Source organism: Nycticebus coucang, chromosome 6 (genome assembly GCF_027406575.1).
Source record: "Nycticebus coucang isolate mNycCou1 chromosome 6, mNycCou1.pri, whole genome shotgun sequence".
NCBI lineage: Eukaryota > Metazoa > Chordata > Mammalia > Primates > Lorisidae > Nycticebus > Nycticebus coucang.
In genome coordinates this window covers 1,781,469-1,807,223 of record NC_069785.1, presented here as the reverse complement: position 1 = coordinate 1,807,223, position 25,755 = coordinate 1,781,469, and the positions used below count along the sequence as shown (strand labels likewise).

Here is a 25,755-nt window from a genome sequence, read left to right as displayed (position 1 = left end):
AGAGGCCAGCTGCTGGCCTGGCCAATGGGGACCCACATTCTCCAAAGACCAGGAAGAGCAGTCTTCCAAAAGAGAGCCCCAGACTTAGGAACTCTGAACCTGGCTGGATTGAGCCCGTGCCCTGGGACACAGGGAGCCGAGCAGCATGCCCTGGGCGTCCCACCTGCCCCAGTGGCCGCTCTGGTGGGTCGCTGCCGATGGGGGCGCAACGGGGGGATGTCGGGCGGTGGAGGGAGCAAAGGGGGCGGGCAGCGAGGTCTGAAGTCCAGCTTCCAGAGCTCTCAAGCCCTTTTCCCCGACCCCGCTCTGTAGGTCTCATTTCCACCAGGAGCCCAGCCAGCAGGCGGGGAAAGGGGCGGCCTACGTTTTTGCAGTTCCTTCCGGGTGGGTCTAAGTGAGCCGAGCCTCCCTGGCGACCCCCCGCCGCCGCCCCGCCCTCTCCCCACGTGGCCCCCAGCGGGCGGGGCGGGCGGGAGGAAGAGGAGGTGCCGTCCCGCCCCGAGCCCGCCCCGAACCCGCCCGGCGCCCCTGTCCGAGCCCCGCGGAGCGCAGCATTGATCGCTGTTTGCCCGCAACCCCTGACCTGGATCCGGCCCGAGCGCTGGGCACCCCTCCTCATCCCCACCCGGTAAGTCCGCGGCCTCCGAGCCCAAGAGTCCTGGGGGAAACTGAGTCTGGAAGGAGGCTAGGCGCGCTTGGGGCTGGTTAGTGGGGCTCTGAGCGACAGCGCGTGCGCCCCGGGCAAAGGCGAGGGGTCCCACAGCTCAGAGCAGCCTGGACTCCAGTTCCCGGGCGGGGACCCCAGGGTGCTTCTGGCTCCACCGGCTCCATGCGCCCCGCGCGGGTCTGCGGCTCTGGCGCGGAGACGCCGCCCAAGCCTGCACTGCCGGTAGGGTAGAAGGCCGAGAGTCTGCTAGCCTCCTTCTGGGCAGGCGGTATTTCCCCGCCTCGCAGCTGCCACGTCCTTATTGTGAATCAGCCACAGTTGGGAAAATAAACTTCAACTTCGGGTCTGCCGCCGGGTTGCACCCCACGCTGCGCGCGGGTCTGCGGTCCCACCCTGATTGCGTGGTTTCTAGCTGCCCACTCACAGATGGGCACACCCTGCGCACTGGCACCACCACAGGAAGATTCCAGAGAGTGAGCCCCTGTCACAGCTCTCTGTTCTATCTGTGTGGGGTGGAAGGTGGTCCCTGTGTCTCCTCAGCCCCAGCTTGCAGTGACCCCAGGAGTGACCATAACCTTAGGAGGAAAGCCAGGGTGACCAGCTGTGTCAGAGGCCCACCAGCTGCTGCAGGCTAGAACAGGTGTGGGGGAAAGGGTCTATCTATTGGCTGCCACCCAGAGCTCCAGGCTGCACAGTGCTGGGCCTCAGTTGTGACCACAGCTTTATCATCGGTCCAGTTGTACAGCAGGCCCATCCGCATGAGAGCCTGAGCTGGGAAGTTCCCTTTGCACAAGACCCCGGTCCCCAGAAGTAGGACCTGGACCTTCACTGGGCCTCAATTTCTACATCTGTACTCAGGGTTGGGGACAGTGGCTTGGGCATAAACTTGACTCCCTGCTCCCCTGAAGTGGAAATGGACCAGAGCAAATGCTCCAACCCCCTCAGGGTTCCATGCAGGGTAGAGGACCCTGTGTAGCACATGTTGGCTGCAGGTCTGGGGTCTGACTCCCAATGCTGCCCATCCCCACGAGGTCAGCAGCAGCTTTCTGTTTAAGCAGCCCAGTTGATGGAGGAGACCTCTGCTGGGACCAAGCAGGAGCTGACCACTGCCTAGACCCCACCTTCTCATCCCTTCCCTAAGAGTTCAAAGCTCTGAACTGACATAGACCCCAGCAGGCAGCAAAGGGAGTGTCCCTGGGAAGACAGGACGAAGGGGCAGGTGGGGCTACCACCTGTGACCCACCCTGGTGGGCTGCCTCCTGAGCAGCAGAGGGTTAACCTCCAGGTGCAGCCCCCTCTGTGGAGGTGCTGATGGCTGTCACTGGCTGTACACACCGCATATTCTGCAACCTGGAGCCTCCTACCTTAAATAGACTCCATTCAGCTTCCATCAAAGTGCAATTGTTTCCTGGGTTAGAAAAGTTCTCAAGTTTGTGGAGGCTGTAGGAGGGGGACTAGCTCTGGATAATAATAGGGTGCAGTCTGCAGGTGTAGGCACGACCAGCTGGCCAGCTCTGCTGGGGTCAGTGACCATCCTCTGAAGCAAGCCTACGTCCCTGGCTCTTGCAGTGCCCTGAGGTCAGTCCCCCTATCCCGAGGGATAGAGGCTGACTGCGGCCTGGCCCCCTCCCCTACTTTGGCTCTTCACACAGCAGGTGTCTAATACATGCGTAGTTTATGGCCCAGTAGACACTGTTGGGGAAGGTGTACTGCCTAGACTGAGAGGTAGAGGCCACGCAGGGTCCAGTCTCTGTGGAGCTGCCCCAGGAGCCACAGTCGTGCCAGGCCCAGGGGTTACTCAGTGCCAAGGACAAGGAGGCTGAAGGGCATGAAGGAGGGAGGGGTGGAGGGGGTGTGTTCCCCATCACTGGAGGTGTGAGCAGAGTCCCACATGTGGTCTTTGGTTAGGGAAGACACTCAGCCCTGCAGTCCCACTTAGGAAGGAGGAGCCTGCCCAGACAGTCTGAATGCCCAGTGATCTACCAGGTGACCTCCATGGTGACCACCAGGCTGGGAGAGCAGACTGGGCCTGTCATCTCTCACAGTCCCTTCTGAGGTTTGATTAAAAAAGTGCTGTTCAGAGTGTCCCCCGTGAAGCTGGAGGTGTGTGTGCTGGGCAAGTGTGCTAGCCAGGGACAGGAGGAGCCAGCTGCAGCCCCTCCCTGCCAGGCAGGTATAGTCCTGCAGACAGCACCCTTTCCACAGATGAGCAAAGAGCTGCAGGGAGCAGTAGGGTTATAGACTCCACGTCATCCATTCTTGCAGAAGGCACTTGTAAACCCCTGCTGTGTGCTCACTTCACCCCTTCAGTGGGGTAGAGCCTGGAACATTGCCACATCTGGGGTCAGAGTGAGGATAGCCAGCCCCAGAGAGCTGGAGGCCAGGCTGTCCCCCACCCCTGTCACCACTGCGGTGTTTACAGGTGGGCAGGCCCCGGGGCCTGGTACCACCATCTGGTCAAGTAGCCCTTACTGGGCCTCTGAATGAGGAGGGCAGACACAGGCGCACCCCGGATACCCACCCGTGTGACTCCAGAGCAGCCCATGAAGACAGCTGCCCAAGGACCAGCTGAAGCCACTATCACAGCAGTGAGCAGCCTGACGGGAAGACCAAAGCAGAGGCCCCTCTCCTCGCCCCTTCTCTGGGGACAGAACAGCCAAGGGCAAGGGCCAGAGCTGCTTTCCTCTCTCCCCAGTAGCTTTTCCAGCTGCAGGCTGCTGCAGTAAGCCAAGGGAGGAGAGAATCCATGAGAAGGGCCAGGAAGCTCTCCTGAGCCTCCACACCTTCAGCGTTCCCAATGGGGAAGGCATATGCCCTCAGCCCAGGAGTGTGTGGGCCAGCCTGGAGGCCTGCAATGTCAGAGGGTCCTGAGCAGGAACTGCAGTGTCAGAGGGGCCTGGGCCGGGCCTGTGGTGTCAGAGGGATCTGGCCAGGGACTGCAGTGTCAGAGGGGCCTGGGCGGGGCCTATGGTGTCAGAGGGATCTGGGCAGGGACCAGAGGGGCCTGGGCGGGGCCTGCAGTGTCAAAGGTGCCTGGGCAAGGCCTGCTCCAATCTGCCATAGCTCTTTCTACTACCTCCTTCCCTAGAGCCACACCGGGCTGAGCACCCCCAGGTCCCAGGTGGGAGGAGGTGGGGGAAGGGACTGCAGGGCTGCTCTGAGCCAGCCTTACCATGGTGGTGAAGGCAGAGGCCTCCCCAGCAGGGTGAGTGTCCAGCACCACAGGGGCCAGGCTGACTAGGACCCTTGGGTGAGGCACCAAATGGATGAGAGGCCAGTCAGAAAACACATGTGGAAAGTGAAGGCAGGCGCCTGCTTCCTGTTTTGTGGATGTGCTACTGAGGCTCCACACTTAGGCTGACCAACCCAGGAGGGAGCACCCAGGCAGCCCAGCTGAAGATGAGGGCCTGCGGTGATCCCACTCCAGCCCCGCCAAGCCCTCACTGAGCCCAGCTGGTGGCCCCCAATGCACATAGTCCTGAGGGACACACAGTGGGGCAGAGACTTCCCCAGGCCTGAGCTGTCCTGGCCCTTGCCTGCAGGGGTGGACATGGCTATGTGGAGAGGACTGGCATTCTCAGGGCCTCCACCTCCCCATCTGTGCCTGTCCCATGTCCTCTCAGGCTCCGGGTGTATCCTTACTGTGCACCTGCCCCCCACATCCCTGCCTGGTCCCTATTCCTGTTTCAGGTACAGCTTGAGCAGCCACCTGCACTCAGCCCAGGCAAGGCCCTGCCTGCCTCTGCCTCCCACATGTATAGATGTGAGTGGCCTGAGAAGAGGAGCTCCTTGCGGACACCCACAGCCCTGCCCCCATTCTCAGAAAAGCCCAGGCTGCCCCCTCCCTGGGATTGACCCAGGCTGTGGATGTGGGGACAGGGGAGTGAGGGGCTGTTAACAAGAGCAGACAGGGATGGCTAGGACAGCAAAGGCAGAAACCCAGATGGGGGACCCTGGAGAGGTCAGAGCAACATTTCCCTAGAGAGCATCCGAGCCATTTTACAGATGAGAAAACTGAGTCCAGGATGACCCGGCTTTCCCAAGGCCCTGGTACCCTTGCATCCCAGGAGTGCCAGGCAGTGTGTGGAGCCCTTGCTGAGGCTGCTGATTGCCTAGTAGACAGTGGGCTGAGCAGGGAGGGGGTTCATGCACCGTCTCAGTTTGATCCCACTACCAGGCAGGGTGCTGGTAACAGGGCCTGTTACAGGTGGCATCTTGATCTGTCAGCAGCCTACAGGGTTGGCATTGACATTCTCATCCCCATTTGAGGTCCTGGGGTCACCCGAGAACCAGTCAGTGGCAAAGGCTGGTCTCACCCAGCACTGGGCCTGGCAGTGGCCACTGGCCATGCCTCTTCCCATTCTCAATCTGCCTTTGTCCTCCCTGCTCCTGGACATGGGCTGGGGACAGGGCATGTGGGTAGGCACTGTGTCACCATTCTGCCTTGGGCATGGACAGAGTAGAGGCTGAATGCCCCCAGGCACAGTGGTCAAGACTTGAATCCTCCAGCTAGCCACTTCCCCTCCTTGGTGGGGCCAGGTTTTTACTGAAGACAGAAGTCCGGCTTGGGGCAGGGTGGGGGACAAGAAGAAGCCACCTGCTAGTGGCGTCTGTGGTCAGGCACTGTGGCCTGTGGTAGACCAACCCCAAGTTCTTAGCCCCGTCTGCCACTTTCAGCCAACAGATGGCTTTGCCTTCCCCATCCCTAATCACAGCTCTGTACACATCACCCCCATCACTAACTGCTGGTGCTGGGCGGGCCGTGGTGCTCAGAAGGCTTCCTGAAGATAGCAGCTGCCCTTGTCATTCTCCTGTGTCTCTCCTTGGGTCCCCAAATTCCAGACCAGAGCTCCAGAATGTCAGATGTGGCCTTAGGGACACTTCGTCAGCCCTGCTGTCTGTGCAGCCCAGGAGATGGGGCCCTGGAGAGGTCCTGCCTGTGACCGTGGTCCCTGCACACCCTCTGTGCAGGTGGAAGTGAAAACCCAGTGGCTTCCTGGCATGGGTGCCTCCACCCTTCCTGCCCTCCCCAGCCCACCCCAGCCCATTCATAGAGACCTGACGCCTACTTCCCCGCCTTCTGCACGCCCAGCAGGCGCTTCCTGTTTGCCTCCTCCCTGTAGAGCTCCCTAATGCCCAGTTTATGTTCCTCCCACCCCACCCCCAAACTAGGGTCAGCTGGGATGGTCCTCCCCTCCCAGGGGCCCTGGTGACGCGGGGCCTAACTAGGAGGCTAGGATGCAGGCCCTGGGGACATGGCCAAGCTGTGGCCTGGCTTCCTTAACCAGTGGCATCACTGGCTCCCTTAACTGCTCTCAGCACTGGCCAGCCTGGACCCCTGGCCCCTCTCCATTTAAGGAGCCCCCACGGACACTTGTCAGAGTGTGGAAGGAAGCCCAAGGCCTGCTATGCATCCTGCTATCCTCCTGAGTGCTCTGAGCCAACTCTGCAGCCTGCTGATGCTGTTTCCAGCTGCTTTGTGCTTTTTTCCTCATCACACAAGTGACAGTACCCATCCCAGATGCAGCTTCTATTGGTACTGGGGCAGGTGTCCAGGAGATGTGCCATTCTGACTCCTACACAGCATGGCCTGCTTCCCGCCTTTTGTTTTCTGATTTGTTTCATCATGACCACCCCTCAGGGGCCTTCTGTCCTATAGCTAGATACTGCAGGGGAGCAGGAGCCTTGCATTCCGTTCTGAACTCAGGACCACAGGTGATAGGGACTGGAATGCTCCTTGTACATGAGTCAGGCCAGGGACAGTGAGGTCATAGCCACCGCCCAGGTCTTACATGCTCCATGCCTCTGGGCAGAAGGGCCTTGAGTGAACACCTACTCTCAACCCTTCCCTGAGGCCCACCACACAGCCCCCTCCCTGGGTTGAGCCTGCAACAGGTGAGGCACAGCCTGAGGGGGAAGGTGACACACGCTGGAAGCGCATAGGCAGCAATGTGGATGTGGATGAGGCGTGCTTAGCTCCCCAGGCTCCTCCACACTGGATGGCCTGGGCTACCCCAGGAGCTGCCAGGAGCGCATGCTGTTCTGGAGATGTGAGGGCTGCCAGGCAGTGGAAAAATTTAGGCTCCTGGAGGAGCTAAAAATACAGTGTGGCAGCCCCTGCCTCCCCGTTCCGGAATCCCTCTCCTGCCGTTTTGCCCGCCCACCCCCAAAAGACAAGCACCCTCCTTGTACCCCACCCCCGCTGGTCCTGGGCCTAGAGGCACCAGTCCTGTACTGGCAGTGGCAGGGCCACTCCAAAGCTGCCGTCCTGGTGCAGCCCCCTCAGGTTCTACATGCCCAGCCTGCTCCCATCCCAGCCCCCACCCCCCTGGCCTGGCATCCCTAGAACCCCCAGGTCCCAGGCATTCTTACAGGGATGGAGCCACAGAAGGCAGCACCCCCAAGGGTGCCAGGCCCAGGGTCTGCGTGCTCCTTAGACCCTTGAAAGTCCCCACCCCTACAGCCAGGACGGGGATCGAGAACACATCCCTGCCCTGGGCTGCCCAGCTGGATGGGGAAGAGTGAAGTGCAGGGACAGCCACCCCTGAATGCTTACTCTCTGCAGATCCCACTGCAACCGTGGCCTTTACAGACGAGAACAGAGAGACAGAGTAACTTGCCCCTGGGTGCATGGCCAATAAGCCCATGGCAAGGCTTCTGCCGCCTTGGTGGTGCCCATAGCCCTGTGCTCCTGAGACCAGTGAGCTGCAGACACTGACCCCCACCCCGCCCCACCCGGCAGGAAGATGCTGCAGCAAGAGGGTGGCCCTCCCCAGGGCTTGGCAGAGACTGGTAGGCAGAGAGTGAGGAAGCTCCATGGTGTGTCATGTGCATGTATATATATATATTTTTTTCCTTATATTTATGAAAAGCTTTTTATAGAAGAAGAAAGCTGGGGATGCCCTAATGTGGGCTGCTGGCTCCTAGGAAATGGGTTGGGGTACACAGTTGACTTTTCTCTTCCTAAGTTGGAAGCAGGGATAAGAATTAACGAGGTCCAGCTATTTGGGCTGATTGCTACAGAGGTTTTGTTTGGCTTCAGGGATGATCACTGCAGGTTGTGATCAGCATTCTGTCTTTGTATGTGGCCTTGTGTTGTCTCCTTGCGTATTTAGTGTCTCATCCTGAAAAGCAAAGGGAGCATTTCCAGGGAGTTGTCCTGACCCAGGACCTGACTAGGAAGCCAGGGGAAGAGAGTGGCTCTGGGCTTGGTGTCTGGGGCCCCAGCCACACTCTCCTCCTAGTGGGACCCCAGCCCAGCCGAAACCACCAGGGCACAAGATCCTGTGTGGGCAGGTGGGTGGGGAACCTCCTGCCATGGCTCCACACACAGACAGGGTGGGGGGCTGCTGACTGGAGTCTTTCAGAGAGGCCAGGGGCATGCCCAGGGCAGGGGGGCAGGGCAGTGCTCAGGTCAGCAAGCCCCCTGTGAATCCGGGGGGGTCCCGGAACCGAGGCCCCAGCAGCTCTAGGCCATGTTGCTTGTCTCTGAAAGATCAGGGTTTTGTGCGTGGAGGGACCCCTGGGGCTCTTGGCTGGACAGGACGCTGTGGATACCAGAGGCCTGGCCTGGGAGAGTTTGCCTTTTTCTACTCAGCCTGTGCCAAGGGGACAGGGACTCCAGCCAATGGACGCAGGGGAGGGAGGGTCAGTTCTTGTGCCTCTTTAGGTGGCAGCAGCCAGGGTGGGCAGGAGTGCACACACAGCCGTCTGTCCTGCTCTTCACGGTGGTGGGAGCAGCCCCCAACCACCCACAGGGTTCTGGGGACCTAAGGCTGCCTGGGGGAACCAGGGCCACAGCTGGCAGTGAGGCAGCTCATGGTCAGCAGTGATGAGAAGCCAGAAAAATGCGAGCAGCCCAAGGCAGGCCCCAGAGCGGGTGGGCAGAGGCAGCCGGAAGGCCTTGCGCATCTGGGTGAGTGGACGGCAGGGGATGGCCAAGGGGGCTAGGCTGGGGAGGGTGGGTTAAAACATGGGGGCTGTCCACCCTCCAAGGCCCAGCATAGGACACAGGCTGCAGCTCCTAGGGGGAAGGCAGAAGGAGGGGAGCCCACACCCAGAGCCTCCTGGATGCTCCCAGCCTGATGCTGGATGCTCAGGTGAGGAGACTGAAACCCTGATAAGATCAGTGACCTGGCTAAGGTCTGCTGGAACCACAGGCAGGTCAGAGGTCTCTCCACCCATTGGGCTGCCTCACGGAGGACCCTGCTGGCCTCACAGGGCACTGGACAGGCGGGATGAGGGGCCAGTGGGGTTGGATTGTCTGAAACACCAGACTGGGTCTCTGCATAGCTGAACAGTAGAGAGGGGCCCTGGAGATGCAGGGTAGGGGGCTTCAAGACACGCCCAAGGTGGAGGGGCCAACTGGGCCTCCAAGCTGAGGACGGTGAGCACTGGGACCACAGTGCCTGGGCACTTGTCACTACTTGCCCACAGGGTCCTGTGTGACCTCAGCATCCTTGGCCTGTGTCCTCCTGGCTAGTCAGGTTGGACAGCACTTGCAGTGAAGTGGCACTGGCTGTCTAGCATACAGCGGGCTCCAGAGCTGCCTGCTGGGGCCCAGACACCACAGTGCCATGTCCAGCTGTTGGGCAAGGGCAGAGGGCCGGGGTGCTCTGGGTGCTGCCTCCATCTCCCCCTCTAGTCGGTGGGGGCCGAGCACCAAGAGGAGCATACTGGGGCTGGGTCCATACTCAGCGGAGCCACATCCCAGCCAGGCCCTGCTCCTTAGGCCTCCCTCCCACTGCCATTCTCAAGATGCTAAATATAAGATGTGAGCCATACATGGTCTTGGGAGGGCCTGGGATGCCCCTGACCTTTGAGGCTAGTCCCCAGAGACTATGGCTGGGGACACTGTCTCAGCCAGCTGGGCCAGGGGAGGGGGACTTGGGTGAGGAGAGGATGGTGGAGGTACAGCCACCTTCCTGTTCTGCTTTGGGGAAAGACGTGTTGGGGGGAGAGGGAACCTCTGGGCCAGGCCTCCCCCCAGCCTTCTGGAGGGTTCCTGGGCTGAATCCTAATAAAACTACAAGTGCTCAGGGCCTAGGTTGTCTGTCTCCCCACCCACATGCAGATAAACTAAGGCACAGGGAGGAGTAGGGCCTGGCTGGGCTGCCGCTCCCACCCGGGTAAGCTTGGTGCATGGCGACCTTCAGTAGGCTCCTAGGAGACCCTGCCTCTCCAGCCTCACTTTTGACACTGTGGACAGCCCAGGAAGTGCCGGGTCTGGGCTCTCTCCCCACCACATTGCCCCATCTGACCCTGGCCACTGGGCCAGGGGAAGAACTGTGGGAGTGAGATAAGAGATGCCCTTATTTGTGGCCTCATCACCACTGGCTCAGTGGTGTTCCAGGTTCCTCCAGGCTCACTCAGGCCTCAGCTTCTGACCTCTGGGCCCTGTGTGTGCAGTGGGGACCTTGCTGCCCACTCCCTTGGTTGCTGTGGCCATTCAGTCAGGGATGGGCATTGAACTTTGCACCCTCATCAGGGCAAGGGATAGAGTGCTACTGCGACCTGTCAGCAGGGTGCATCTGCTCCAGGCGTAGGTGTGAGCCGGACGCACGACGGGGAAACTGAGGCTGGGGACTGGGCCTCCACCCGCGCTGGCGCCACGCTGGGCCGGGCCAACAGCTCTTCTCCCCTGCAGTTCGGCAGGATGTCGGTGAAGGAGGGTGCACAGCGCAAGTGGGCAGCACTGAAGGAGAAGCTGGGGCCGCAGGACACGGACCCCACGGAGGCCAACTTGGAGAGCGCGGACCCCGAGCTGTGTGCGCGGCTGCTGCAGGTGCCTTCCGTGGTCAACTACTCGGGGCTGCGCAAGCGGCTGGAGAGCAGTGATGGTGGCTGGATGGTGCAGTTTCTGGAGCACAGCGGCCTGGACCTACTGCTTGAGGCGCTGGCGCGGTTGTCGGGCCGCAGTGTGGCACGCATCGCTGATGCCCTACTGCAGCTCACCTGCGTCAGCTGCGTGCGCGCCGTCATGAACTCGCCGCAGGGCATTGAATACATCCTGGGCAACCCGGCCTACGCCCGCCAGCTCTCTCGCGGTGAGCTTAGGCGCTTAGCAGAAGTCAGGGCCTGGATTGGGTCTGGGGGTGGCTTCCTGGGGTCTGGGAGCATCACCACACACCCAACATCTAAGACCTCCTGGCCACCTGGCATCTGTAGCAGCTGCACATAAGGATGTCCTGTGATTCCACTCCACCCTTTCTCCCAGCCCTGTGCTGGCCCAGGCCCATGGCCACGCTGAAGCCACCTGTTCAAAATCACAATCCCCTAAGTGGTTCCCACTTCCTCTCTGCCTGGCTCCAAGCCCGGGACCTCAGCCCAGCCCCACACCTGCCGGAGACATCCTTCTCCACCACCTGGCACCTCCCCGGTGCCCCCTCCCTACCCTGTTCCCTGCTCTGGGACCTGGGGGCTGCTTCCCCAGCAGCTGGACTTGCCCGGCTGCTCTCTGCTATTGATGTGTCCATGGCCTTACTCATCCTCTAAGTACCACCTCACTGCTGCCTCCAGGAAGTCTCCCAGGTTGTCCTGACCCCTTGGGAGAGACCCTTGCCCACCAGGACCAGCGGGGGTGGGCAGTGATGGGTGCAGTCAGACCCACGGGGTGCCAGGTGCCTGCATGAGTGAGCGAGGCAGAGGCCGCCTCATTTCTGTCTGATCCAGGGGCCAGGAGTGGGTACAGGGGCCAGGCCAGTCTCTCCCAGATGTTCAGGGAGCCCTCTATGAATTTGCCTCAGCAGGGCTAGATGAGAGAGTCCCACAGACTTTCATAGCTCGGAGATGAGGTCAGAGATAGGGCCTTGTCAGGACAAGGAGGTATCCCAGGTAAACACAGATAGGGCTGACATTAGGGAAAACGTGGGACCAGCCAGACTCAGCAGATCCTGAAATGCCTAGGGCCATGCCTGGCTCCAAGCCCTTCCGTGTGGTCCAGGAGGCAAGGTGGGGTGCCAGGGAGAGTGCAGCACTGTGGGGCCCTGCCCCTTGCCCAGCACCTGATGTGAACTTAGGGTGAGTGCAGAGCACCTGTGACATCTGTCTTGAGCCCAGCCACACAGGAGCAGGAAAAGGGTGAATCATGGGCCTGGCTGAGACCCACCCGCCCTTTGGCAGCCCTGGACACGTCTAACGTGATGGTCAAGAAGCAGGTGTTTGAGCTGCTGGCTGCCCTCTGCATCTACTCCCCCGAGGGCCATGCCCTGACCCTGGACGCCCTGGACCATTACAAGGTGAGCGGCAGGACCTGCCTGGGTGAGTGGGGCCTCCCTCCTGGGCTCCCCCTGACCCCCCAACTCCTGCAGAGCGCATGCAGCCAGCAGTACCGCTTCAGCGTCATCATGAGCGAGCTCTCTGACAGCGACAACGTGCCCTATGTCGTCACCCTGCTGAGTGTGATCAACGCCGTCATCCTGGGCCCAGAGGACCTTCGCACCCGTGCCCAGCTGCGGAGCGAGTTTGTTGGTAACCACACCATGCTGCCTGGGTGCCCGCTCCTGCAGCCAGGGCCCCACACCTTCCCCTGGGCTCCTGGGCCAGCCCAACCCAAATGGCACCCACCTGGGGAGGTGGGGGTGCCACAAAACCTGCCCCAGAGGAAGGCGCCATCTCTGGCCTGGGGACCCTCCTGGCACCAGCTATCCCTTGAGAGAGATATGGTACTCAGAGCACCTATGTGTTATTCCTGGACAGTGCTAGGGCAATAGAGGGAAGCAGACTATTCAAGCCCCAGATCCAGCCCTGCCAGTCTCAGCAGTGACCAAGCCCTGCTGTGTGCCCAGCATGTCACCGTTCAGGAGCCTTATGTCCCTGGCTTCTCTTGTGGGAGGAACAGAGCAGGATTGGGTGCCCCAGGAGGCAGAACTGAGCCAGAGGGAGGGGACGCAAGATGCAGGTGACCCCAGGATAGGAAGGGGTGGCTAGAGGCAGCCTCTGAAGCCTTCTGAGTCTGTCTGTCCCTCCCAGGGCTGCAGCTGCTAGACATCCTGACCCGGCTACGGTAAGTGTCTGTCGTGCCTGGCCCTGCCAGCTGCCCCTTTGCTGCTCCCCACAGTCAGGCTCACCTGCCCTTTGAGTTCCCAGTGGCCTCCCAACCAGAGCCTCCAGATAGGCAGTGGGCGGTTCCCAGAGTAGCCCCAGTGGCTCCGCTCTGAGGCCAGGTTATAGGCTAAAACAGCTCACTGTCTTTGGCAGCTGCCCGTGGACCTTAGGTTGCCAGGTACAAGACGTCCAGCCATTTCAGATTTCAGACATACAACAGATAATATTTTAGTATATCTCACAATATTGCATGGATATACTTATGCTAAAAATTATTCATTACTTTTCTGAAATTCAAATGTAATTGATGACCTGTCATTTTTGTTGTTGTTGTTAAATCTGACACCCCTGCTGGGAACTCAGGTAGCTTGGGCCTTAGTGAAAACCACACTCAGGACATGGTCCACGCCCCTGAGAAGTTAGCCTGAAGGAACCCAGGGCTCATACCACTGGCACTGAGCTGACCTTGGGCACAGTTTTGCCGGATGGGTGCTTTGTGCCCCTCCAGTGCCATACCTGGGTGGCTGCCCTGCCTGCTGAGGGCTCTGCTCATTGGCCAGGCTGAGATGACTGGCAAGTCCAGGGCCCAGTGAACAATCAAGCCCTTCCTGTCAGCGCCCTGCTCCTCCCTGTATCCAGGTGGCCACGGTGAACCCACCTTGGATGTGGTCTTCACCAGCCCATGAGGCACCCAGAGGGGCACCTTCCCTCCCCAGGGCACAGCAGCTTGGCCCTCAGCTCCAGCCCCCTCCCTAGGCCTGGGTGTGTACATCTCGTAGTGGACACAGCAGCTTGGCCCTCAGCTCCAGCCCCCTCCCTAGGCCTGGGTGTGTACATCTCGTACCCTTCCATGGCGGGTAGAGCTGCCCAGGTGACCCAACAACCTGGCAGGTATGAGCCTGCCACTCTCTCAGACTACCATGTCTAGCTACCGCTGCCTGTTAAGGGTCAGGTAAGTTGAGTGGGCAGCAGGCTCAGCCAGCCCCCTCCCCAGAGACCTGGAGGACCCTGACCTGCTGATCCAGCTCGAGGCCTTTGAGGAGGCCAAGGCTGAGGACGAGGAGGAGCTGCTGCGTGTGTCTGGAGGAGTTGACATGAACAGTCACCAGGAAGTCTTTGCCTCCCTGTTCCACAAGGTGGGCCACAGGCAGAGGGTGGCTCCACCAGAGTGGGCTGTGGCCTGAGGTCCAGGGCTCAAAACCACCCCCATCTGCCCTGGCCCAGCCCACCATGACCCAGACGGCACTGTACTTTGGGGGAGCAGCAAGGATGAGGGGCTGGAGGGAGGCAGTGCTGGGGCAGGCAGCCTGGGGGCTGGTTGGGCAGTCCCAGGACCAGAGCTGGGGCTGCAGGACCAGAGGGCCAGGGCTGACCAGAGCTGGCCAGTCACCATCAGGTGGACTTCAGGGGGTAAGGAACCAGGAAGCCAAGTGCCTGTAGAGCTGCTGGCTCTCATCTGGGGGTATTGTATCCCCAGGCAGCATCTGAAGACAGTTTTGGTTATCAGCACTCAGCTGGGGGTGCTGCTAAGAGCGTGGAGACCAGGGATGACATTTAGCATCCCATAATGCACAGGACAGTCCCAAGTGTCAGCAGTGCCACAGGCTCTGAGGCTTATCCTCTGGGCTCCCACAAGGCATGGGGATGATGGGGGGGATGGCCCTGGCAGACAGGCACGCAGTCTTTGACTGGGATGGGACAGCTGCTGACTCACTCCCCTCACCCACCTGCCAGGTGAGCTGCTCGCCAGCATCTGCCCAGCTGCTGTCCGTGCTGCAGGGCCTCCTGCACCTGGAGCCCACCCACCGCTCCAGCCAGCTGCTCTGGGAGGCCTTGGAGAGCCTGGTGAACCGGGCTGTGCTCCTGGCCAGTGATGGTGCGGGGGCCTGGTGGGCAAACGGGGCTCTTAGACCATGGAGAAGGGGCCCATCCTTGCCCCTCATGTGTCCTCTACCCAAGGGAGGTGGCCACCCCTTCTGCCTCCCCATCCAGTCTCTATCTCTTCCTTCTCTGGCCATCTCCCTTGACCCTGGATGTCCCCCACTGCAGCCCAAGACTGTACCCTGGAGGAAGTGGTTGAGCGGCTCCTGTCTGTCAAGGGGCGGCCCCGACCAAGCCCCCTGGACAAGGCCCACAAGAGTGTCCAGGCCAACCTAGTCCAGAGCCAGAGGGGCAGCTCCCCTGAGAACAGCACTGCCCCCAAGGCCAGCGTGGAGGGCCATCAGCCAGCAGTGGCACACACCTGCCAGCACGTGGGCAGCATCCAGAGCACCAGTGGTGGGACAGCCTCACAGCTGAGAGCACTGGAACAGCAGGCACCCACCCTACCCCCACCTGCACCCCCTCTTCCCAGCTCCGTGCCAGGGCTCCCTCCTTCCCCTCTCCCCTTACCATGCCTGGAGGCCACATCCCCCCCAGTGCCCCCTCCCCCACCACCCCTGCCAAGCCTGGGGGCTATGTCCCTACCACCACCCCCACCTCCACCTCCCCTTCCAAGTGTGGGGGCCACATCCCCACCACCACCACCCTTGCCAGGCTCCCGTGAGATCTTGCCCCCACCACCTCCACCACTGCCAGGCATGGGGTGTCCACCTCCACCCCCCATTCCAAGTGTGGGGGCCACATCCCCACCACCACCACCACCCCTGCCAGGCTCCCGTGAGATCTTGCCCCCACCACCTCCACCACCCCCGCTGCCTGGAATGGGCTGGGGACCCCCTCCACCTCCACCCCTACCCGGCCTCTCTGCCATGGGCAGTGTGGAGGAGGCCATCGTGGCCCAGGTGGACCACAGCCTGGGCTCAGCCTGGGTCCCCAGCCACAGGCGAGTCAACCCGCCCACGCTGCGCATGAAAAAACTGAACTGGCAGAAGCTGCCGTCCAACGTGGCACGTGGTGAGGATCCCCAGGCCCCCAGGGGGCTGGTCGTGCTCGGGAGAGGAGCAGGGTGCCTGCAGCATGAGTGTCTCTACGTGTGCATGGCCATGGCAGCTTGGCCCTGCTCTTGGCTCAGCTCTATGGTCCTTGAGATGAGGGCAGAGGAGAAGGTTGAGGTCCCTCCCCACGCTCCTGGGGCTGCTGCCAGTCTCAGACACTGCAGTCCCTGTGCTGCCTGGGCCTTCAGCACACAGGGCCCAGCTCAGAGAATGCTGTGGCCAGCCAGTGGCCAAGTAACCTGCCAGTGGCGACACATGCACCTGTGTCCACATGCACACACATGGTTTGACAGCAGCCCAAGGGCTTCCTTCACCAGTACTTATGTGCCTGCTGTATGCTGGACCCCAGGGGTGTGTGAGCCTGACTGGCCATGCCCTCACTTCCCTCTCTGCAGAGCACAACTCCATGTGGGCCACACTCAGCAGTCCCTGTGCTGAGGTGGTGGAGCCGGACTTCTCCAGCATCGAGCGTCTCTTCTCCCTCCCTGTGGCCAAGCCCAAGGAGCCCACTATAGCCTCTACGCCAGCCAGGAAGGAGCCCAAGGAGGTGGGGTAGGGCAGGGTGGGGAAGTGCTTAGACTGGGATCACCTGCCATGCCCCATCCACATACCAGCAAGCTGGCGGGGTTTTTTTTTCCAGATTACATTCCTTGATTCCAAGAAGAGCCTGAACCTCAACATCTTCCTGAAGCAGTTTAAATGGTAAGAGATGGACAGGCTGGCCCCTACCCCAACCGGCCCCCACCAGCCCCCACCGCTCTCCTGGGATGCAGTGCCCTCTGCAGGCTGCCGTGGGAAATGCACGCCCCACTCCAGAGCTGGAGGGGGGCTGCCCCCCACAACCCAGTCCAGACTCCTGGGCATGACTGAGGCCAGAGGTCAGCTGGGACCGTCTCCAAGGCCACAGACAGCAGCAGCCAAACCAGGGCGAGAACCTGGATCCTGACTCCCAATCCTGAGTCCTTCCCTGCCTAGAAGCTGGCAGCATCCCCCTGAGCCATGCCCTCACTCCTGAGCAGCCCCTCCCTCTCACCTCCTCCAGTTCCAATGAGGATGTCACCGCCATGATTCGGGCTGGGGACACCACCAAATTTGATGTGGAAGTTCTCAAACAGCTCTTCAAGCTCCTTCCAGAGAAGCATGAGGTGAGCTGGAACCCCCCTCTGGGTTAGTGCAGCCAACCTGGGGGATTGGGGTGAGGTGGCGGCAGTCCCGGAGAGCCTCCCAGTCGGGGCACAAAGAGGGGTGGGGTCCCAGTTCTGTTCCAGACTCAGCCATGAGCCACAGAAAGCAATATTGGATGTGAACAGAGGCAGCAGGCAGTCTGAGGGAGGGTGGGAAGCTGGTATGTGGCAGGTTCCTACACAGGAAGGAGACACAGGTCTCCTTCCCACAGATTGAAAACCTGCGAGCATTCACAGAAGAGCGGGCCAGGCTGGCCAACGCTGACCAATTCTACCTCCTCCTGCTGGACATCCCTTGGTGAGCATGGGCAGCCCTTGGATTCCAGGGCCGGGCCTTTAGGAGGCACTGGACAGAGGAACTTCCCTGTCCTGGAAACCACAATGGTCTGGCTCGTGCCCCACCTGCTCTCCCTGGCCTTCAAAGAGCAAGACCACCCGTGTCCCCCCAAGGGGAGAAGCCCACTACTCTGGGACAACCCCAAGTGCCCATGACCGAGGGCAGCATGGGCCCCACTCCCCACTGCAGCCATAGATGTGCCTGCTTGACCCCACACTGCAGGCAGGCGGGTGAGGGGCTACAGGCCCCTGACCTCGGGCTCTGCTGTCCCCAGCTACCAGCTGCGCGTTGAGTGCATGCTGCTCTGCGAGGGCTCAGCTGTTGTCCTGGACACGGTGCGGCCCCGGGCCCAGCTAGTGCTTGCCGCCTGCGAAAGTGAGTGGGGCTAATGGGGCCAAGGGCCAGCAGTGGGGAGGGCCCTCAACACCTCACCATAGACCACCTATGCCACCATCACCACCACCTGAGGCACACACAGACACACATGCCTGCACACTCTCAGTCACACGCACACACAGGCATGGGTGCAAACACAGATGCATGCTTACAGACAGGGGTGCACATTCAGGCATGGGTGCACACACAGAGACATGGGTATACATATGCACACACCTACAGGTGCACATACAGATATTGGTGCACACACAGACACGGTATATACACGCAAACATGGATACATATGCTCACGCAGACATGGGTGCAAACGCACATGCAGACAGACACACAGACATTGCTGCACACACAGATGTGGGTGCACATACACAGACACTAGTACACACACAGACACGGATGCACTCACAGACACAGGTAGACACACAGACACAGGTGTGCACACAGACATGGGTGCACACCCTCATACACCAGCTTCTCTGAACAAGGAATCAGCAGGGGCTGGCCATCACCATGGGCAGGAACACATTGGGTCTGGACCATGAGGTGCAGCTCACTGCTGTTGCATACATGCAGGAAGTATCCATGCCCAAGGGGGAGCAGTCATCCGCCCCCTGGGATTTGTGAAAGGTCAATGCCACTACCCTGTCCTCACAACTTGTTTCCTGGGGAGGGTTTGCAACCACTCATGCCTAGCCTTATGTCCCTCTCTGCTGAGCCTGGGGAAGGGCGCTGGGGGTACTGGGAGGGAAGGAGCCCCCGCACTGGGAGTACTGGGAGGGAAGGGCATATAGGGACTCTGGACCAAAACGCCCTCCCCAGCCTGGTGCCTCTCCACAGGCCTGCTCACCAGCCACCAGCTGCCTGTCTTCTGCCAACTGATCCTGAAAATCGGGAACTTCCTCAACTACGTGAGCCAGGGGCTGTACCTACCCTGCCTCCTGCTACCACACGTGGGAGGCAGGAAGATTAACACATGGTTCCTCCCAGGGCAGCCACACGGGTGATGCTGATGGCTTCAAGATCAGCACGTTGCTGAAGCTCACGGAGACCAAGTCCCAGCAGAACCGCGTGACACTGCTGCACCATGTGCTGGAGGTGGGCAGCTGCCGTCGGACATGCTCAACACGGTGGGCTGCTGGTCTCTCCTTCCCAGGACCCCCCGGGGCCAGCAGCCTCAAGCCCAAACCTGCCACCACACCTCTCCGGCATCCTTTCCCTCCTGCAGCACCTGCTCACCTGGACAAGCCTCACCCTCCCCAGGACGCCTGCCCTTGGTCTTGTGTGGGGAAGTCCCCAAGAAAAGCAGAAATAGCACAAAATCATAGCCAGGCCCAAGGGAAAGATTTGGAAGCCCACAGTGCTGAGGGCTTTCTGGACCTTAATTACTAAGGGTTGAGCTATGGGGTTGGGGACAGGGGCACCCCCAGGTCCAGCATGTGGCCGCAGTGGATCTCACTGGACATGTCCTGATGCAGGAAGTGGAAAAGAGCCACCCGGACCTCCTGCAGCTGCCCCAGGACCTGGAGCAGCCCTCCCAGGCAGCAGGGTAGGCAGCTCCTGTCAGCACCCCCACCTCCCCACCCAGGCCCTGACCTCCAGGCCAGGGGCCACGGCTACAGCATGCTGCCTACCAGAATGTTGGCTCTCACTGTGAGATAGGACATCTGCCATAGCCTGTCCCGATGTGACTTAGCAGAGAAAACAGGCCTGGGACAGAGACTGACCTGGCCAGGGTCACACCGGGAGCTGGTCTAACAGTCTCTTTACAAGGTTAATTGTCATGACAGCCCGTAAGCAAGGCCTTGCCATCCCCACTGTATAGATGAAGAAACAGTCCCAGGGAAGCCATGTCACCCTCCAATGTTATGCAGTGGGGACAGGCAGGCAACCAGAGCCACAACACAACCCCCTCCAACCAGGGCCCTGGCTCCCAGCACAAGCCCTTCCTAGGCTCCACCTGTCCCCAGAAGGTTTACTGGTCCAGGGGCCTCTGACTCTCAGTGCAGGGGAGGAAGGCAGGCGAGCAGGACATGTGACCCTCAGGGGTCACTGTCCCTCAGCGCTCCAGTGGACTAAGTCTGAATCTACAGTGCATGCCGTGCCTCAGTGTGCAGGGAGGCACCAGGGTTTTTCCAGGGGATGTAGGTAGGGGCTCCCACTGTGCCAGGGAGTGAGGGGAAGGGCCCCAGGTCTCATTTGGCTGTTTGTCAGTGGTCACCTATCCCTTTCTGGCCCTCTGATTCCTTTCAGCATCAACCTAGAGACCATCCGCTCAGAGGCCAGCTCCAACCTGAAGAAGCTTCTGGAGACGGAACAGAAGGTGTTAGCCTCGGTGCCCGAGGTGCAGGAGCAGTATGCCAAGCGGCTCCAGGCAAGCAGGCAGGAGGGTCTGCCTACCCCAGGGAGGTGGGTGTGCCTTGTCTAGGTTCGTCAGGCCCTGAGCCTGGGACGGCCAGGTGAGCCCAGGGCATCAAGGAGGGGGCAGCCCGAGCAAGGGCTCTGGTGGGGTAGCAGCCCCTGGGGGCCGAGGTGCCCCAGTGTGCAGGACCACTGCCTACAGGGTCTGTGTGTGACCCCCACACTGGGGCCTCATGGGATGTGGCTATGCCCTGTGCCCCAGGCCAGCATCGTAGCCTCCCGTGAGCTGGATGAGCTTTTTGAGGCCATTGAGCAGAAGCGGCGGGAGCTGGCTGACTACCTATGTGAGGAAGCCCAGCAGCTATCCCTGGAAGACACCTTCAGCACCATGAAGACCTTCCGGGACCTCTTCATCCGTGCCTTGAAGGTGAGGGGCCCAGGCAGGGCACAGCCCAGAGGCCAGAGTGGGCTCCTGGGCCCCTCAGCTCCCTCAGCAGAGAAGCACAGTGGACACACCTATGTGGGCTGGCTGTCTCCCTCGGCTCTGCCTGCTGCGGCCTGAGGAGCCCATGGGGGAAGTGACGGGAGCTCTTGTCCACAGGAGAACAAGGAGCGGAAGGACCAGGCGGCCAGGGCAGAGCGGAGGAAGCAGCAGCTGGCTGAAGAAGAGGCGCGCAGGCCGCGGGGCGAGGATGGGAAGCTGGGTGAGGCCAGGCGTGGGCGGGGTGGGGCGGGCACAGGCCTTGGGTGGGCTCCAGGTCTCCAGGTCCCCTGGGCTCCTTTCTGAGGCTCCCTGGCTCCCCAGGCAGGACGGGGCCTGGGAAGCAGGAGGAGGTGTGTGTCATCGATGCCCTGCTGGCCGACATTAGGAAAGGCTTCCAGCTTCGGAAGACAGCCCGCGGCCGCACGGACATGGATGGGGGCAGCAAGGCAGCCGCAGCGGACCCCCTGAGGGTCACAGAGCCTGGTGAGACCATTACCCACCTCCTCCTCCCCTCAGTTCCCTCCCACTGTTCCTGAAGTATACCTCCCTCCAGGAAGCCCTCTCTACCTCACATGAAAGCCCCACTCGTCTCCCCACACCTGAGATGGCCTCCTCCCTCTGTCCACTCCTCCAAGCTTCTTTGCTGGAACACAGGCCCCGCCCTGTGTGACAACTGCCTACCCAGCCCAGACACCTGAAGAGATGGGGCCAGGGCCTTGAGGTGGCCTGAGACAGGCAGAAAGGCCCTGGCAGGAGGGGGCCTCTCCTTGGGGTTGCTGGGCAGAGTGGCTCTCCCATGCTCTGGACAGACACTGAGGCCGCACCCTGCCCATGGGAAGCCACACGTGGAGGCCCTTGCAGCAGTGAGGTCTGAAGGTGTTGAGGGAGGCTCCCGAGGCAGGGGCTGTGCAGGGCCTGGGACAGTTGAGATGCAGGGAGGCCCCTGGGGGGTGCAGCTGGGTCTGACGTCTGCCCACCCCTGACATATACTCCCTCTTTCCCTCCACAGCGGCCAGCAGAGACACTGCAGGAGGCCCCAGGCACAATACCCACTGCCCCCGCTCGGAACCAGGCCTTGATGCTGCAGCCACCAGCAAACCCCAGAGTTGGGACCTTGTAGACGCTGTGACTTCCAGCCCACAGCCCACCCATGAGCCCTCAGAGGAGGGTGGTCCCAGGCCCCTGGAAAGGCGTTCTTCCTGGTACGAAGATGCCAGTGATTTCCTAGCTCCTGAGGGCACACAGTGCCCCCTGCCCTCTGAGGGGGCCTGGCCAGTGACTCTGGGCAATGCTCAAGCCCTAAAGCACCTCAAGTTCTCAAGCAGTGACCAGCCCCCTGAGGCTCAAGGTTCCAGCCACAGCACCAAGGGCATCACAGGCAGCATCCACCAGGCTGCAGCCGACAGCACAAGCCAGGGGCTGGAGGACACAGGGGTCCATGGCTGCAGTGCCAATCTCCCTGCTACAAGCCTTGGTGGGGACGCAGATGAGGAGGACACGGCCCCAGAGTCCGCTTTAGACACGTCCCTGGACAGGTCCTTCTCTGAGGATGCAGTGACTGATTCCTCAGGGTCTGGCACACTCCCCAGGGCCTGGGGTCGGTCCACAAAGGGGCCAGGCAGGCGAAGAAAGAAGCGTCCTACAAGGAGCCAGGAAGGTAATTCAGGGAGAGCTGGGGCGTCGCCAGGGCTGGGGTTGCCTGGGCATGTGGTCAGAGCTCATTCATCCCACCCCGGGGCCCTAGACCTCTCCCCACTGCCCATCTAGTCCCCTTTTCCCCACTGGGCACCCAGGAAGGAGGGTGGTCCAAGGGTGCAGCCCACAGGAGGGCAGCTCTGGGGGGTCTCTACCACCTCTGTGGCTGTTCTCCTAACCTGCTAATTCTGGGAGTGTGGGTGCCATGGCAAAGGCTGCATGGAGTATGGCAGAGCAGGGTACAGTGGGGCGGGCGCCTGGCACCAGGACCTGGGCGGGGGCTGTGTTGTGATCAGGAGCCAGAGAACCGGGCAGCAGGTTCTAGTGGTACATTCACCACCCGGCCCCTGGCCCCATGCCCCCGGAGCTCTGGGCCACTAGCATGTGGCATGTGGTTGAGTGCGTTTCTTTGTTTGAAAGCAGAGGTTGTCCCTGATTCTGATGATAGTAAAACAAAAAGGCTGTGTGTGATCCAGTGAGGTATGTATGCAGCCTGGCGCTCCATGTGCACTAACGGTGACCACGAGGGCAGTGGGCCCTAGCTTGCTGCCCCGACCCCTGGACGCTAACCCTGGTTTCTGGCACATCAGGGAGGCCCCGCTTCTGTGGCCGATGGTGGTGGCCGCTTTCCCCTCTGCTGGCCCCCTCTCCAGGCCAAGCCTCACTTACCTGGTGTCCTGTGCCCCCCATTTCCCTATCCCCTCCCCCCTTCCCCCTGTAGCAAGGTGCAACCTCAGAGCTAGCCTCCAGGCAACAGAGGCCTTCAAGGGCAGGTACTGAGCTGAGCTCCCTCCAGGGAACGGGCCTCCAGGCCACTGTGGGCAGGGGCAGGACCGCTGGGGGCAGCTCAGCCTCCTGGCAGGACAAACTGAGGTTGCCCCTGTCCTCCACTCGTCTGGTCTGTCGCAGCCATAACTATAGTTTCCCTAACCACGTGCTTCACTGACCCCAGCTCCTTGGGGGGTGTCTTCACTTTGAGTCTGTCCGTGGGGCCAGATGTGTCCCTAGGGGGTCTTTGAGGAGACACGATGGTCCCAAGGGCAGGGCAATAGGCAGCAAACCTCTGAGGGGGTGGGGGTGGAGGGGTGGGGATAATGGACCCCCTTTCCTCCCCTTCTCTCTCCTCTCTCCCCTCTCCCCCATCTTTTCCCTCCCTATCCCTTCCCTACCCTCTCCCCACTTCCTCTTGCTCCCCCATCACCTCCTCTAGGCCAGGCCCTGGAGACAGGGAGGGGTCTTCAGATGCAGTTTGCTGCCAGTGTGTGCAGGGAGTTCTTCTGGGACCACCACCTATGGGTGGCCAGGGCCTGAGAGTTAGACATGCAACAAGACAGCTGAGGGCCCCTGGAGGCTCAGCCCATGCAGGGGAGGGGGAGGGCCAGTGGGAATGGAGGGACAGTCTGGCTGGGGGACTCCCCACTCCTCCAGTCTTGCTTAGAGCAGCTCAGGTTCAGCTGGGCACCATGGGCCCTGGAAAGAGGGTCAAGGGTAGAGACACGAGGAAGGGCAGCAGCCTCAGGCATGTCCTTTACGGTCTCTCCTCAACCACTGGGGCATAGGCTTCACCCTCTATCCTAGCATTTGATGTGGGCTGTCTTCCATGCTGGGCTCTCTGGGGAAACACTAGCACATGCTTTTGTGAAGGGCCACAGCCTCTCCCTTAGAGGGCAGAACTTGGACCTGCAGCCCGGGCCCCAACTAGGTAGTCTGCCGGCGTGGGGTGGCAGCCATGTGTGTGGCCACTGTCCAGTGGTCTCCGAGCCCATGCTGAGTCTGTGAGCCAGCCCAGTCCCCCCCAGGTCGTTGCACCACTCCCAGTCCTACGCTCCCCACGGCCCACCATCAGGGTGGCTGAGGGCAGGAGAAAGGAGGCCCACCCTTTTCTCCTCATCTTTTTATTTAGGAAAACTTCCACATGGCAGGAAATTTGCAAAGAGGTGGGAATAAACACTACCTTATCCCCAAAATTGCAAATATTTACAAAAACTACCAAACTTGTTAACATTTTGCTGCATCGCTCCCCCACCTGAGCCCATGGAGAGTGAACCCTGGACTCAACCATGAACAACTCCTGAGGGCAGGACTGTTCTCCCACAGAGCTGCCAGCCAGGAGTACACCGCCCTGTTCTCTGTCCACACGACATTGTTTTCCATCACACGGCTCCCATACCCCGGGCAGATGTGTGCAGTTATCCCAGTAATGCCTTTCAGGGTCATTGCTTTGGGTTTTTTTAAATGAGATCCTATCCAGAATCACTGGCTGTGTTTGGTTGTCACATCTCTTCAGTCTTTTTAGTTCTGGAACTTTCCAGCTCCCTTTTGTCTTGTATGACTGACATTTTGGTTTTGTCTGATTGCTGCCCGGCAAGCAGGTCCAGATTAGGCTTGGGGGCAGGGCCGCGTGGAGGGACAGGCAGCAGGGGCCTGGCAGCCTGTCTGTCTCCATGGTTGAGGTGGTAGTTGCAGGAGACCCGCCCTCTGCAAAGCACCTTTTTCAGCTTACTTGTGCCTTGCAACCACGAGCAGCCTGGGCCTCCCCAGGACCAGTTCACTGCCCTGTGCTGCTCCTCTCCCGATCTTTCCTCTCTCTTCTTAAGTTGTGTGAGTAGAGAATGCCACCCTCATGCATTTGCGTGGGGGCTAGGGAGGCCCATCACAGGCTTCTGTGCCCTGATAGGTAGCCTCTCTGTTCCCTGAGTGTTCCTTGTTTTAGGCACAGCCCCCAGTTCCAGCTCACCCTGCCCAGCCTCCTGGGCCTGTGGTGGGAAGTGGTGCCCCCTCTGAAGGGCCCTGGACAGCTTGTGCTTCGGCTCTTTCAAGCAGTGGTTCTTAAACACAAGTCTGCTCCTTTCCCACAGGGAACTGGGGACGCCGCCTGGCACCAGGGTGGCCAAGCAAGGGCCCCTGGACCAGAGTCTAGGGGTGCTTGGGTCAGGGGAACTACAGGGCCAATCATGGAGGCCAACCAGGTTGCAGGAGCTGTTGGGATAATGTCCTGGTGCCCTTAGCACACAGCTAGAGGAAGGACAAGCAGCCAGAGTCCTGGCACTGGGGGCATAGTGGGGAAGGTTTGAGGAAGCACAGCTGTGGTAGTGGGGAGCCATAAGTATAGGCAGCCTACGTGGGTATGGGGACAAGCCGCAGACTCCCCATCTCAGCAGAGAGGAGATAGCCATGTTGAGACCCAGCCTGGACAGGAACTGACTTGCCAGGGTCATCCCAGCACCTTCCACCTGAATGAGTTCTGTTGCTCCAGAGAAAGTCTAAGTGGACCTGAGGGGCATGGTTGAGGGCTGCAGGGGCCTGGGACCCAGAAGTGGTCACCCTGGTGCTGTCCCCCCACAAGGTGCTTCTAACACTGTCCTTTCTTCTTCCTCCCTATAGGCCTCAGGCCCAAGCCTAAAGCCAAGTGAGGGAGCCCTCAGGCCTGCCTGGGCACAGCAGGGGCTGTCAACGCGCTACTGTGGGAGGCCCTACCAGGGCAGGCTGGGACTGGGCTCCTGGGAAACCAAAACACCGTGCCTTACTCAGCGAGGGCCTTCCCAGCCTTCCTGGGGTGTTGTGCCCAGAACCCCAGCAGGCACTGCTGCCTGCCCAGCCCAGCACCCTCCTTGCCTGCCTGCATGCACCCAGCCCCTCCCGACCCGCTTTCTCAG

At 60.7% G+C, this 25,755-nt stretch overlaps 1 protein-coding gene across 5 annotated transcripts; it reads left to right on the top strand.

Moving 5' to 3' along the window:
* Nucleotides 1-481: 481 nt before the first annotated feature.
* Nucleotides 482-25,748, top strand: INF2 (inverted formin 2). 5 transcript variants are annotated; one of them, XM_053595964.1, is made up of 23 exons: nt 482-628; nt 10,314-10,713; nt 11,789-11,904; nt 11,977-12,136; nt 12,638-12,671; nt 13,707-13,848; nt 14,447-14,588; nt 14,762-15,607; nt 16,044-16,195; nt 16,289-16,350; nt 16,691-16,793; nt 17,045-17,130; nt 17,444-17,544; nt 18,382-18,470; nt 18,550-18,657; nt 19,038-19,108; nt 19,813-19,933; nt 20,183-20,347; nt 20,522-20,624; nt 20,726-20,887; nt 21,414-22,061; nt 22,523-22,579; nt 25,484-25,748. In XM_053595964.1, exons 2-22 carry the CDS (start codon nt 10,323-10,325, stop codon nt 22,576-22,578), a joined length of 3,858 nt encoding a protein of 1,285 aa, XP_053451939.1. In that variant the 5' UTR covers nt 482-628; nt 10,314-10,322; the 3' UTR covers nt 22,579; nt 25,484-25,748. The 5 variants fall into 5 exon arrangements, with proteins under 5 accessions (XP_053451939.1, XP_053451935.1, XP_053451937.1 ...); XM_053595960.1 differs by lacking the exon at nt 482-628 and adding an exon at nt 8,390-8,582; XM_053595961.1 differs by lacking the exon at nt 482-628 and adding an exon at nt 8,391-8,582 and having other exon boundaries at nt 18,400-18,470.
* The last annotated feature ends 7 nt before the right edge of the window (nt 25,749-25,755 follow it).